Source organism: Carcharhinus amblyrhynchos, chromosome 3 (genome assembly GCF_965287045.1).
Source record: "Carcharhinus amblyrhynchos chromosome 3, sCarAmb.v2.hapA, whole genome shotgun sequence".
NCBI lineage: Eukaryota > Metazoa > Chordata > Chondrichthyes > Carcharhiniformes > Carcharhinidae > Carcharhinus > Carcharhinus amblyrhynchos.
The window spans coordinates 50,897,906-50,913,291 of record NC_137326.1 but is presented as its reverse complement, the minus strand read 5'-3'; the positions used below and the strand labels follow the sequence as shown (position 1 = coordinate 50,913,291).

At 40.4% G+C, this 15,386-nt stretch overlaps 1 protein-coding gene across 2 annotated transcripts in view; it reads right to left on the bottom strand.

Annotated features, from left to right (window-relative positions):
* LOC145339469 (acylamino-acid-releasing enzyme-like) overlaps positions 1-15,386 on the bottom strand; it is a 62,272-nt gene that overhangs the window by 10,020 nt on the left and 36,866 nt on the right. For both annotated transcript variants that reach the window (XM_080183941.1, XM_080183948.1), the window contains 6 exons: positions 13,805-13,856; positions 11,542-11,630; positions 10,271-10,409; positions 8,662-8,742; positions 7,820-7,900; positions 3,022-3,110 (listed from right to left, as the gene is read on the bottom strand). In XM_080183941.1, the coding sequence (XP_080040067.1) occupies positions 3,022-3,110; positions 7,820-7,900; positions 8,662-8,742; positions 10,271-10,409; positions 11,542-11,630; positions 13,805-13,856 (531 nt within the window). The remainder of the gene's footprint in view (positions 1-3,021; positions 3,111-7,819; positions 7,901-8,661; positions 8,743-10,270; positions 10,410-11,541; positions 11,631-13,804; positions 13,857-15,386) is intronic.

Sequence of the window (15,386 nt, the reverse complement as noted above, 5' to 3'; positions counted from 1 at the left end):
TTCCTTTGTACATTCAAGAATCTTGTTTTAATGACCACAGAATTGGCAGAAACAAATCAACTTGTGGTACAAATAAAATTTCAAGAAATATTCTCCGGCACTTAAATCTCAGTTAATCTACACGCTCCGTTAATTTTTCAATAACCCCATACAAAGGAAAGGTTGAGGACAATTGGGTAGCTATTCTGTGAATTACTTGCAAGCCATCTGGAATAACAGCTGCTGTGTGTCAATCTCCAGACATCCGGTGGGTTGATACATTCTAGAATTCAAATTCAAATTCAAGTTAACTGAAGATAACGTAATTGTACTACAGAATAAAACACATTGCTTGTGCCACACCACTCTAATTAATTTGGAATTTATATCACTCCCCTCTTATATCCACATGGTGGCTATAGGTGGATGGCATAGTGACAGTGGTTAGCACTGCTGCCTCAGAGCTCCAGGGACCTGGGTTCAATTCCCAGCTCGGGTCACCATCTGTGTGGGGTTTGTGTATTCTCCCTGTATCGGGGTGGGTTTCCTCCGGGTGCTCCGGTTTCCTCCCACAGTCCAAAGATATGCAGGTTAGGTGCAGTGGCTATGCTAAATTGCCCTTTAGTGTTCCTGCATGCATTGGTTAGAGGGATTAGTGGGGTAAACATGTGTGGTTTGGGGATAGGGCCTAGGTGGGATTGTCGGTGCAAACCTGATGGGCTGAATGGCCTCCTTCTGCACTGTAGGGTTTCTATGATGGAAGATGGAAAGGTGGTAGGACTGGAGGGTCTTAATGACATTACTGTTACGAGAGAGGCGGTGCTCGACAGACTGGAGGGGCTGATTGTGGACAAGTCGCCAGGACCGGATGGAATGCATCTGAGGGTTCTGAAAGAAATGGCGGAGGTGATAGTGGATGCCTTGGTGGTTATTTTCCAGACGTTGCTGGATTCAGGGGAAGTGCCGGAAGATTGGAAAGCGGCTAATGTTACGCCGTTGTTTAAGAAGGGTGCCAGGCAAAAGGCAGGGAATTATAGGCCGGCTAGTTTAATGTCTGTTGTAGGTAAAATGTTAGAATCCGTCATCAAGGAGGAAATAGCGAGGCATCTTGAGAGGAATTGCTTGATAGAGCAAACGCAGCACTGCTTCATTAAAGGGAAGTCGCGTCTGACAAATTTACTGGAGTTCTATGAGGATGTGTCCAGGGCGGTGGATAGAGGAGAGCCGGTGGATGTGGTCTTTCTTGATTTTCAGAAGGCGTTTGACAAGGTACCTCACAAGAGGTTATTGCAGAAGGTCAGGGGACATGGAGTTGGGGGTAGGGTGTTAGCGTGGATAGAGGACTGGTTGTCAAATAGGAGGCAGAGTGTGGGGGTCAATGGGTGCTATTCGGATTGGCGGATGGTGACTAGACCCCAGGAGTCGGTGCTGGGGCCTCAGCTATTTACCATTTATATAGATGATCTGGAGGAGGGAACCGAGTGTAGGGTGTCAAAATTTGCTGATGACACCAAGATTGGTGGAACGGCAAATTGTGCGGAGGGTGTGGAGAGTCTACAGAAGGATCTAGATAGGCTGGGCGAATGGGCCAGGAACTGGCAAATGGAATTTAATGTTGGCAAATGTGAGGTGGTCCACTTTGGTAGGAATAATGGTAGGAAGGATTATTACTTACGTGGAGAAAAACTGCAGCAGGCGATGGTGCAGAGGGACCTCGGGGTCCTTGTGCATGAGTCGCAAAAACCCAGCTTGCAGGTGCAGCAGGTGGTCAGGAAGGCGAATGGGATGCTGGCCTTCATAGCGAGGGGGATTGAATATAAAAGTAGGGAGGTCTTGCTGCGGCTGTATTGGACATTGGTGAGGCCGCAGCTGGAGTAGTGTGTGCAGTTTTGGGCGCCGTACTTATGCAAGGATATTTTGGCCTTGGAGGGAGTGCAGAGGAGGTTTACTAGGCTGATGCCGGAGTTGAGGGGGTTGAGCTATGAGGAGAGGCTGAATAAACTAGGCTTGTACTCGTTAGAGTTTAGAAGAATGAGGGGAGATCTCATTGAGACGTATAAGATGATGAATGGGATGAATAGGATAAAGGTGGAGAGACTCTTCCCGCTCAGAAAGAATAGTAGGACTAGGGGGCACAGCCTCAAGATAAAGGGGGGGCGGTTTAGAACGGAGTTGAGGAAGAACTTCTTCACTCAAAGGGTGGTGAATCTCTGGAATTCTCTGCCCGTTGAAGTGGTGGAGGCTACCTCGCTAAATATTTTTAAGACACGGGTTGATGGGTTTTTGATAAGAGAGGGGATTAAGGGTTATGGGGAGAGGGCGGGAATGTGGAACTGAGACACAACAGATCAGCCATGATCTTATTGAATGGCGGGGCAGGCTCGAAGGGCTGGATGGCCTACTCCTGCTCCTATTTCTTATGTTCTTATGATGCAAATAAAATCTTATCTTACTGCCAATAGCTATATAGGCAACTACTAGAATTCTTGGAGCCAACTATTAATAGAAATGCTTGTGGAAGGAGAACAACAACATTATCAGATATCCAGTCATATGATTGAATGGGAAATATCATAGCTGGAAGGTGCACTCTTCAGATGCAGTGAAAAATGTTAGTCTGCTCTCCTACAATAACAGCCACTTACAGACAAGCCTTGGGCTCCATGCTTTCCATCCAATTCTTAAGAGTTGTCATGAGTGGTCTCGAAGCAGGCAATGAGCAAGCGAACGAAAATTTCTATTTTTCCTCATGGAGTGCAGGAGAGTAATACTCTTATAATGTTTCCAATTAACTTAAATCATGGGAAAGTAGCTACAATTTGACAGGCTGCATTCACACGTTGAACAACAATGCTACAAAGCAACACATGAATAAAGTAACTGGATCAGCTTCACTCACTGCAACAATGTAAAAGGTTTTGTGTTTTCCCATTTTAGTATTTATTGGCCACCACACCTAAATATTTTGCCAGAGCTGAAACTCTTCTGCCGTGTTATTCCTGTGTCATAAACTCACATGTAAGCTGTTGACTATCTCCTTACTTGTACATCCTTCACATCTTGACTTCCTATGTTACCAGGCAGTGAGCGGATACTATCTTGCCCAAAGCCACTGGACCCACGGTAGTTCACTGCAAAATAAATCCCATCAGAATTAGGTTTCATGGTAGCACGATGGAAGGTTACAAGATTAAGATTTCTCAAGGGTCCCACAATAAGTCCAAGCAAATAACTTCTGTGGGCTAGACAATCAATTAGAATTATATGTAGTAAGGATTTCTCACAATAATAGTTTAGAAACAACTTGAATAGGGTGTGAGGCAAGTGGAACGTTAGTGTTGGGCACCTGCATGAATATCAATGCAAAGCACATCTAGATTACAGATTTTTGTCCAACCTATAGTCGTAGGCTAGTTACCTATCATCTTACAGCCGAACCATAGTTTAGCTATCCTTTTCTTCCTTAGCCTTGATATAGAGCAACTCCTCATTGTTAGGGTGCTGGACCAGAACCCCAAATTATATTAGGATGTCAGACAAGACCCCAACAATTTTTCTACTTTGGCATAAACGTCAGAAATGGGTGCTTGGCTCCAGGAGTAATTCCACTGATATATTAGGGGTACTTTATAGTAAAACAAACTTTATTAACACAGTTGAAGCATAACTCTAAAAATGAAGCAGCTCAACAATCAATAGTTAAACAATATTTAAAAATAAATGGAAACAACTTTAATTTTTAACTTGTCAATGTTTCAGTTCTACAAATAAGCAACATTCCTTTTGCAGGCTTACAATGCCACTTTAAATACAGTTAGCAACTATAAATACGCTTTCTATAATGAGTGTAGACAGTCTTGAAGCTTTTAGAGAGAAAATGAGTTTCAGCGCAGCTTCTAGAACACCAGTCTTCAAAACAAAACCCTAGCCAGGCCTGAAAAGCTGTTTCATTGTTACAGATTAGCTCCTTCCATTAACCTGATCATCACATGACCCTACATATCTAAACCCACATTCTATTCCTTTAACCAAAACCCTCGGGGAACTCTCCATCTATTAACATAAATCTATTAGCTCTAAGTAAACATGATGTGGCTACATTTTTAAAAAAATCATTCATGGGCCAACATCGCTGACAGGCCAGCATTTATTGCCCGTCCCTAGTTGCCCTTGGGAGGGCAGTTGAGAGTCAACCACATTGCTGTGACTCTGGAGTCACATGTGGCCCAGACCAGGTAAGGGTGGCAGATTTTCTTCCCTAAAGAACATTAGTGAACCCAGATGGGTTTTTCCGGCAATCAACACTGGTTTCATGGTCATCAGTAGATTCTTAGGTTCCAGCTTTGTTTTATCGAATTCAAATTCCAACCTCTGCTGTTGTGGGAATCAAATCTGAGTCCCCAAACACTAGCTGAGTTTCTGGATTAATAGTCTAGTGATAATAGCACTCAATCTTCATCATCCCATGAGTAATTATTCTGTTCTCCCAGCATCTGAGCTGAATGTTTTCCACACACTGACTGCCTGAACAGTAGACCTAAATTTGTGAACATCCCCTTAAATATAAAAAAATGCATATATGTACCAATAAAACACTATGACATTGACCTTTATCTGTGTACCTCAATTTTCTTCTTCAAATTTATTGTCCTCTCCTACTCATATTTAAGGCTGCCTCCTTGAGCTTGCTATCTCTCAGGACCTCTCTACTTTCATGCTCTCAATTTTTGGTAACGTCATCTCCAATCACTTCCCTGTTTCCTTTGTCACATACACCTTCATATCACCTTCCAACACCATTCCCTCTTCATCTATTTCTGGAATAAATGTCGTTCAAAATCATCCAAATGTCAAACTTTTGGCTTTCCATTCATCATGAAACTTCTGTAGGCAATGATATGCTAAACTACTGCAACACTTCCACTGTCAATATGCTTGTTTCCAGAAAGACCTATAGCTACCTACTTCCATCCTGGTCATTGCCTTAGTATGGTCATCTTTGCTGCCTCAATTCATAGTGGGATTGATCTGGAGAGCAACTGATAAAGTCATCCTACACGAGATCTAGCTGGACCATATCAAGCCCCTATGTACTCTAAGAACAGTATGCTTGTTTAGTGTGCAAGAAACAAGACTTTTCACTGTATACCAATACATGTGACAATAATAAAATTAAATTAAATCAAGCATTATCAGGCCTCATCTTCCTCTTATAAAACTATCCACTACAGCGGTATGTCCAAAATCTGGTAGTTCAAAAAATATATTTGAAAATATTCTTTTTGATATTAGAAGTGTAATGAACTTTAGACTTATTGTTCAAACACTGGGACAATTTGGTTAGGTACTCATTCTTGATGTTGCGCTGGACTGGTTATCAGCTTCGCCATTTGTCTACAGTGGTAGCCAATCTGTTCCAAGTCCACCTGAATGACACACCCAACTCAGTTTAGGCTGAGCCGCCCGACTTCCACTCACGCAAGATTAATACTATTGCCAAACCAGTATCATTTTGTGATGTCCTGTGTCTTTTATCATTGCAATCATGTCAAAAAGGTCATAGGCCCATAAATAACACTGAAAAAATGAAGCGTAATCTATGTCTGTAAGCTAAGAAAGTGGAATTACAGCAGAAATTAGATAGTGGTGCATCAGTGCAAAGCTGAGTGAGAAGTATGGGTGGGTACCTCCACCGTTTCAGATTTCAGAGCAAGATCAGATTACAAAGTTTAATGCTGAAATTGACACTCAGAAAGAAATGAATAATTCTGTGTAAATGTGAAAATTTAATCAGAGTGAAGATGGTGTGAATGTGACACAGGAAGAGTTAGAGAGTGCCGTTGACTGGCAGATGTTGATTAAGCAAGCTAAGATTTTCCATGAAAAGCTGAAAATTTCAGCTCCAGCCAAGTACATTCAGGATGGTTAATCAAATGTAAAATGCCTATGTGGAGATAAAGCTTTAGCATATCACAAGGCAGCTGAAAATTACATAGATGAGTTTGCCTAGTTAATTGCTGATGAAAACCTTACTGATGAACAAATCGATAATGCTGATAAAACATCTCTGTTTTGGCATCACGTAACAAAAAAAATCTTAACAACAGTTAATGAGAAGGCACTAACAGGTTAAAAGACAGAAAAGATAGGCTTACTATGCTAATGTTGCTGAGACACACATGTGCAAGCTGATGTATATTGGAAAAAGCCAGTGTGAAAGATGTTTCAAGCAGGGTAATAATATTTCCAGGTCATTATTATGCTAATCTGAGATCATGAATAACAATGCAAATTTGTTTGGATTGTTTTAAGAAACACTTTCTTTCCTGAGGCTTATACTCATTCTAAGTCTGAAAAGTGATGAAAAGTGCAAAATATTATTGCTGCTTGACAATTGCTCAGCACATCCTGATGTTGAGCCTCTTGTGAAAGACACTGTGCACAGCAAATATTTGCCCCTGAACATAACACCATTGATACAGCTAAGCAACAAGAAGTTTAAGCTCCCTGAAGTCCAAGCAGGGGACAAAATTATGAGACATATGCTTAGTGCCGTGGATACAAAGGTTCCAAAAAGATTTTTCAATGAAGGGTGCCATCTGGTCTGCTGCACATGCTGAACCAAGTGACTGAAGATACCATGATAATGCGTGACAATCTTTTTCCAGCAACTATCCTTGATGCTGATGAAAATGCTGATGCTGATTTTGAGGACTTCATGTGTCCATTGAGAGGGAAATTATTTCAGAATTATGAGAAAGGGTTGTCTTGTCAAGCTGCTCAATCATTGGATGAACACGCTATTGAAGAAGTTATGAACCTACTGATGGTTAAATTGTAGAAATTGTTTACTGTCCAAATGAAAAACAGTGAGAATGATGATGATGATGACGACACTGGTGATCAAATTGTGAAAATGTCCACAGATAAAGGTATAAATGTGTGTGAAGATTTAATTAACGCCCTGGGGCAACGTAGCTTCATATCAGTGCAAGAAATAAAACATATTTACAAGGTTCAAGAAAAGCTAATCAAAGATAAGCTTAGATTTATGAAGCAAATTAAAATCAGCTAATTTCTTTAATAATGCATCCAGCAGAGTGCTATTGACTTAACTTCAAATGCAACTTTCAGGCTGGAAAATCCCACTGTTGGCCTATCATCAACACAGACATCCTGTGTGTGCCCTTTCCTTCAAGCACGCCTTCAACATGAACATCCAATCTGATGTAAATGATCAGGTGGCTATTTTTGTGCATTTTCCTTTGGAAGCCGAGCACAAGAAGAATATTTGGCAAGTATAAATTTTTTTTTAAACAAATTTTGTGTGTATTATGTGTTCTCTTTTTTCACTTAAAATATATTGTTTATTCTTTTTCAAACTGTGTGCACACGTTTATTTTTTGCTGTGGTTTATTTCATATAACACTTATTGAAATTGGCCTACGATGGGCTACCAGATTTTATTGTCCAAAATCCAGGAAAATCCAAAATCCAATACAGTCTCAGTCCTGAGGATGCCGTATTTTTAATATCCAACCTGTACTCCAGAATCATCCCAGAGAACAAAGATATACCCCTAATTTAAACGTCCTAAAGGCCCCTAATGCAAAAAAGGAAAATGGAATCAGGTTTCTCACTTGCATATGTTGCTAACTGACCCTTTCGTGCAGTTGAATAAGGATAAGACCAGATTCAGCCATATAGCCCCCAGGATCAATTATGTTTTGGATAAGGTATTGCAGAATGATTGGCTGACCTGGGATCACATCCAAAATGGATACAAAGTAGAGGAGGGGAGAACATCGTCAAAAACAGAATTACCAAATCTGGTACTAACCGAGCAACACTGTATATCCCAGCTTACAAAGGGCAACAGGCAGCAACATCCAACGGGTAACAAAGACTGAATTAGGTCCCCCTGTAGAACAAAGCATACATCAAGCTGACATCAAGATATATGTTAATATGAATGGGCCACAAATGCTGGCTTTACCTCACATCTTGTGAATTAATTAAATAAAACTTATACTTCTCAGAGAGCTAACAGACAATTCTATCAAGTCTTCTATAGTTAAAAAATACCCAAACTTAAATGTTAATAAAATCCGTACTGCTTCTCATAACCTTTAACCATGAGGCTTCATTTAAATGGAGGAAGAACTTGAAGCATGGAACATGTGCAGGTGCATTTGCCAAGTATAACTTGCCTTATTACCAGATTGAACAGTGGCACAGTGGTTAACACTGCTGCCTCACACCACCAGGGAGCCAAGTTCAATTCCCAGCTTGGGTCACTGTGCAGACTCCGCACAGATATTCTCCCCATGTCTGCATGGGTTTCCTCCAGGTGCTCTGTTTTTCTTCCACAGTCTAAGACATGCTCGTTAGGTGCATTGGCCATGCTAAATTCTCCCTCAGTGTACCCTAACAGGTGCCATAGTGTGGCAACTAGGGGATTTTCACAGTAACTTCATTGCAGTGTTAGTGTAAGCCTACTTGTGACACTTAATAAATAAACTTTAAACTTAATTGTAAGGAAGTTCAACAAAGTTTCTCCCCAATGCCCAAAAAGCAGCACCTATTTAACCTAGAAACAAATGTCAAACACAGTTCACCATTTTACTAATTTCCTCTCATGCTCATTTTCTTAAGCAAAGCGTAGAATATTCTGCTACTCACCATGTGGGATTACAACAAGTGGAGGTTTGACTTCCTTTTTCTGCTCCAGTATGAGTAAGATACTTTCAAATCGAAGACCAGCTATCAGCAAATCAAGAAAGAAAAAGCACAGTTACAATAAAACAAAATAATGTGCTTGTTATGAAATAATTCTGAGCTCATTTTTAGGTAACTCCTGGTATCCCATGTCTCCCTATTTCTCAAATTCAAAACAATTTGACTGAATACATGGGAGGTCACAACTGACTTTTGGCTCTGGTGGGAAGTACACCAGGGCCTGAGCTCTAACCGCACATTAATCAATTTCTGACAATCCAGCATCAGCAAACTATGATTGAGGCAAACCATGACAAAGCTCAATCTCAATCATAAAAACGTAGAAAAAAAAGAGTAGGCCATTTGGCCCTTTGAACCTGCTCTGCCATTCATTATGATCATCAAATTCAATATCCTTATTCCACCTTCTCCCATATCCTGTGATCCCTTTAGCCCCTAAAGTTATATCTAATTTCCTTCTGAAATCACACAATATTTTGGCCTCAACTACTTTCTGTAGTAGTGAATTCCACAGATTCACCACCCACTGGGTGAAGAAATGTTTCCTCGTCTCAGTTCTAAAAGGTTTACCCCTCATCTTCAAACTATGACCCCTAATTCTGGGCTCCCTCAATATTGGGAAAATTCTTTCGGAATCTAGCCTGTCTAATTCTGTTAGAATTTTATAAGCTTCTACAAAAATACCCTCTCACTCTTTTAAAATCCAACGAATACAGTCCTAACCAACTTAGTTTCTCCTCATATGCAGACCTGCCACCACCAGGAATCAGCCTGGTAAACCTTTACTGCACTCCCTCTATAGCAAGGGCATCTTTCCTCAATAAGGATACCAAAACTGCACACAATACTCCAGTACAATTGTACAGGTGCTGCACATGCTGAACCAAGTGACTGAAGATACCATGATAATGCTTGACAAAGCACCTGTACAGTTGCATTAAAACATCCCCATTCCTGTACTCAAATCCTTTCACTATGAAGGCTAACATACCATTTGTCTTCTTTACTGCCTACTGTACCTGTATGCTTACTTCCAGCGACTGAGGCACAAAGACTCCAAGATCTCACGGAGTAGCCACCTTTCTCAATGTATACCCATTCAAATAGTAATCTGCTTTTCTGTATTGCTACCGAAGGGGATAACCTCACATTTACCCACTTTATACTGCACCTGTCATGCTTATGCCCACTCACTCAGCCTGTCCAAATCATGCTGAAACATCTCTGCGTCCTCCTCACAGCTCACTCTCCCACCCAACTTTGTATCATCTGCAAATGTGGACATAATACATTTAGCTTCCTCTTCCAAATCCTTTTTTGGAGAAATGTAATTCTAAGCAATTTATGCATGGGTAAGAAATTGGCGTGTAAGTCAATTCAAATGCACATACTAGAAAAAAGACAACAATTTTAATGAAATAAATTTATGGACAGCTATGAACAGGTACCCAAAAAAATAAGAGAGAGGAAAAAGACTCATTAATAGAAATATAAAGAATCTTGGAATTAGGGTTTGCTAGAACGGGAATGCAAATGATTGCAAGCCACTTACGGAACATAGGATTCGCCTGTTCGAATGGAGGTGTAATAGTCAGGATCTTCCAGTCTATTCCTGGCAATGGCTTGACTTCATCTAGTGCCACCCAGTTGATCTCCTGCTCTTGGCCCGCAGCTGGCAAGATACCTACTTTCTTTAGAAAGAAAATAGCTTTTACACAACTCAGCAATTGCTGTCCATTATGACCTGTCAAATGTGTGTTGCTATGGCTTTGTTAGCAGGTTAGAGTGTGCTAAAGGAGAGGAAACTTTTCTCTGCAATGTTGTCCCTTCGATGGCAACTTGCCCAAACTCTGCAGAGCTCAAGAATTATTTCTGGCATGCAATGATATTAAACAGGCTAAACAATGCAATGTACAAACTTTGCAAAGCATTTGTGTACACGGGGATACATGATATTGTCATTGGTAATACATCTTTTTCATTGTTGTTGAGACAATGACTTCTTTTTAACTGTAATGTGGAGATACTGGCATTGGACTGGGGTGGGCACAATAAGAAGTCTCATAACACCAGGTTAAAGTCCAACAGATTTATTTGGAATCACGAGCTTTCAGAGCACTGCTCCTTAATCAGGTGAGTGGAGGTTACTGACTTTCTAACTGAAAAACCATTCAAAAGTTTACACTGCAGCAGCCTGGAATGGAGAGTTGGCTAATGATGGACTTGCTTCATTAATGCAAATGTACGTATGGAGATACAAACACAAACAAGTTTGTTGCACAAATTTGGGATACTCCACAACGTATTTCTCACCATTGTCTCAAACACCATGTGGTGCTGGTGTCTGGAACCAAGTTATTGGAGCCCAGTAGCCTCTAGAAATGTTTTTTTTTGAATTTTTGGACTCCTTAAGGTAAGGTCTGTCATAGCTGAGAACTGGAAGAAGCTCAAGTTCAGCACAAGAAAGCTGTAGCCAAGAACTTAACTCAACCTAGGGCTGACATCTGTCAGCACATGTGGAGAATTGTGCCAATACAGGTGATTTACTGAGCTTATTTACCTAGTATGAATGTGGATATTAGGGATAAAAATTTTTGAAATCAATTAAAGTACTGCAACAGCTACAGTTCTGATCTTATTTTGGATAATAAATGATCAGTTTGAATATGTAAAAATACGTACATGGTTAACATTTTCAGACTCATTATTAAGCCACACCTAGGTACTGTCTGCAGTTACACTGTGATGTGTTACATTTCAACCTTAACTCCATCTTTAAAAGATTAATAGTAATGGTCCAATTTAACCCAAAGGCCTTCTTACCAAAGTGGGGGGACAGTTAGGGGATGAACAGCTGACCACCATCAGATCCTGGTGAATGTCCAGCAACGCCCAGCTCCCAGCCTCTGAATCTGTAGCAAAACAATGGCCAGAATTTTACGTTGCTTGGGCGGGCACGTCTGACCCGGAGGCGCATGAAATCATGGCAAAAGGCATCAAGCTCATGTCCTAATGTCATTGTGCACTGTAACAATATTTCAGTTGGTAGGTGCACAGAAGAGTTAGAGGTGTGCCTGTTGATGATCAAGCATGCAGAGAGTGAACAATATTTCAAATGGTCTTCTTGGTAGTTTTGTAGGCTTGAAAACCTTCGGCTCAATCAGTTCAGTTACATGACTGGGGAAAGTGCAGATCTTTTATTAGGATGAGCCAAATCTATCTGTCTGAACTTTCAGACAACTGGTGTGATCTCAGTGCTAATAGTAAATCCCTTTTTGGAATCATAGTGCCTAGAGTGAGATGCCTACAGTTTCCATTGTACAGGTGCTGGTCACTCAAAGTTCAGAATAAACACTATAGCAGGTGACACTAAGACTATACCGCCACTCCTTGAAGGTTGCCAGTCCATCTCTTGAACAGGCTATCCTTTACAATAAGGAAATGCATTCTCCATAGGCTTATGCTGCTCAGCATACACCCACTTGCTCAAAAGAATCAATTACCAGACATATCTCTATGGAAGGGGGAGGAAATTAATGATTTAATACATTAATGATTTAGATGAATGAATTGAATGCAATATCTTCAAATTTGCAGATGACACAAAACTGGGTAGCAGTGCGTACTGTGAGAAGGGTGCTAAGAGGCTGCAGGGTGACTTGGACAGGCTGGTTGAGTGAGTAAATATTTGGCAAATGCAATATAATGGGATAAGTGTGAAGTTATCCACTTTGGGGGAAAAACAGGATGATTATTATCTGAATAGTGGCAGTTTAGGAAAAGAGAATTGTAACATGTCCTGGTTGTCGTGGTGGAACAGTTGCTAAAAGTTAGTATGCAGGTACAGCAGGTGGTGAGGAAAGCTAATGGCATTCTGGCCTTCATAACAAGAGGATTTGAGTATAGGAATAAGTATGTCTTGCTGCAGTTATACAGGACCTTCGTGAGGCTACACCTTGAGTATTGTGTGCAGCTTTGGTCTCCTATCTTAGGGAGGGCATTCTTGCTATTGAGGCAGTCCAGCAAAAGCTCACCAGACTGATTTCCAGAATGGCAGGCTGATATATGAAGAAAGACTGGATCGACTGGGCTTGTACTCAGTGGAATTTAGAAGAATGAGACGGGATCTCATAGGAACGTATAAGATCCTGAAGGGATTGGTCAGACTATATGCAGGAAGAATGTTCCTGATGTTTGGGAAATCTAAAATTAGTAGTTACAGTCTAAGAATAAGGGATAAGCTATTCAGGACTGAGTTGAGGAAGAATCTCTTCACTCAGTTATGAACCTGTGGAATTCTCTACCACAAAAAGCTGAAGGGGCATTAGACATGCTCATGAGGGAGCTGGATATGGCCCTTGCGGCTAAAGGGATCAAAGGGTATGGAGAAAAATGTGGAAGTGAGCTACTGAAAGTGTATGATCAGCCATGATCATATTGAATGGTGATGCAGCCCCAAAGGGTTGCATGGCCTACTCCTGCTCCTATTTTCTATGAAGCTGATTCTTGAGAGTGTTACTGATGAGAGTATAACATATGCAACAATTTACCATCTTACATTTTAACAGCTTGTGTTTAAACATGGTTTAAGATGGTTTTGTAGAAACTGATCAATGCTGCAGCAATCATCTTCTGTTTTAGTGTGTAAGCTGCAAAAATTATGTGCATCCAAAGGTAGATTTTAAACCATACACTGATATAGTTTGCTGTTGAATTGGAAGATGCATGCTGAAAAATCTTAAACTATGTATTTTAAAGAATTCAGTGGTGTTCAAAATTTGATAAATCACTGTGGTCATGCATGGACCTGTCAACCTGCAATATTTATGTTTAAAGCAAGCTGGCGTTCAGGTCAACATGCTGAGATGGCAGTATGCATTCCTGTTACATAAATTAATTTTGCCAGCTTGGAATGTTTACATTGTGTTGTTTATTTAAGCAGCAGACTGAAAAGGGATAGTAAGAAGTGTATTGAGGAGATAAGAACAGGCAGATACGTAAAACGAAAAGCCTATAACATGAAATTTTCCTCCAAATAATTTTGGAAGTATATGGAAGAGAAAAGAGAGGGACAGGCAATGCTTACCAGTAGTGAGTGATGTTACATCTCCTGTTGCAGTATTTACTATCATTAGTTCCTGAGAATGTAAGGCACAAACACAGATCAAGCCATGCTAATTGAGTTTGAGAATATTCTCTACATCATGCGCAAGTTCAATCAATGAAATATTTTCAATAACTTAGTCAAGACAGCATTTAAGAGCAATTCAATTGACTCCAGCAGCCCCGGGCTGGTGAGGGAAAAGGAAAAAAAGTAGTTCTTATTCCCATTTTCCATGGCAGCTTCTGGAAGATGCCATATATAGACACTGAGTGAGAAGAGTCATAAAGAGTCACTTACTGTCTGGGCTCAAACATAAAGAATGGCTTGGGCGAGGAATGAGATTGTTTGTTGCAATGTCCCTCTCCCTCCAATGTTTAGGGAGGGTGAAAGCAAAAAGATCAGGAATTGTTATGTGATTTGGCCCACAACTGCACACTTTCTCTGGATGATTCAAGCATGATGGCAAAGTTGAAAGTGACATGGCCCCTGTGTATTATCTTGCAAGGCTTATTTCTGAAAAAAAGTTCACATTGTGAAACTGGCGTATTATTCACACCAATCAAAGGACCTACAATGCTGACACAATTCAACCAAAGTGAAGTGAAATATAAAATCAAATCAATGCATATATTAATTGAATAAATATAAATTTGCTTTTAATCAATCTTTGATTATGCACTAATTTCTTTTTTAAAAGGGTAATAGTCACTCAAAAGTTAATCTCTATGCACTTGCTTAATTGGAATGATTAAATAAAGGGATTGTTTTACTCAACAAAAACAATCATAATGTAATAAAATGCTCCAAAGAGCATTATAAAACAAAATATGTTGTTGGTGTTACATAAAAGATGTCTGATGACCAAATGTTTTGTCGAAGTAGTAGGTTTTAAGGAGCTTCCTCAAGGAGAAGTACAGAGATTTAAGAGCTCAGAACTGAGGCAACTGAAGGTTTGGTCACGAAAGGTTGAACAATTAAAATCAGAGATGTTCAAGTGGCCAAAATTAGATGAATGTAGATATCTTGGAGGATCGAGAGGTTGAAACTGATCGCAAAGATAGGGTGGGGTGAGGCAAAGGGAGATCGGGAAATAAGAATTAAAATTTTAGAATTAAAGCATTCCTTGACCAGAAGCCAATGTAGGTCAGCAAGCACAGGGTAATAGGTGCATGGAACCCACTGCAAGTTCGGACACAAGAGGTAACATTTTGCAGAGCCTTCAGCCAATGGAAGGTAGAATGTGGGAGGTTAGCCAGGAGGGCATTGGAATAGTTCATTCTCAATATAACAAAGGCATGAATAAAGGTTTCTGAGGAGCTTGTATAGGGGCAAGCTTATGAAGTGGAAATAAGCACTCTCAGTGACGGTGTGAATATGTGATCGGAAGCTTATCTCAGGGTTAAATATGGTCACCAAGCTTGAAAAATGATTGGTTAAGTCTCAGACTGATGTCTTGTGCTCCAGAATTTGCTGCCTTCCTAGTCAAGCTGTTCCAGTGCAGCTGCAGCATTGGCATCTTTCTGGCAATGTGGAAAATTGCCATGCTATGTCCTGTACTCAAAAA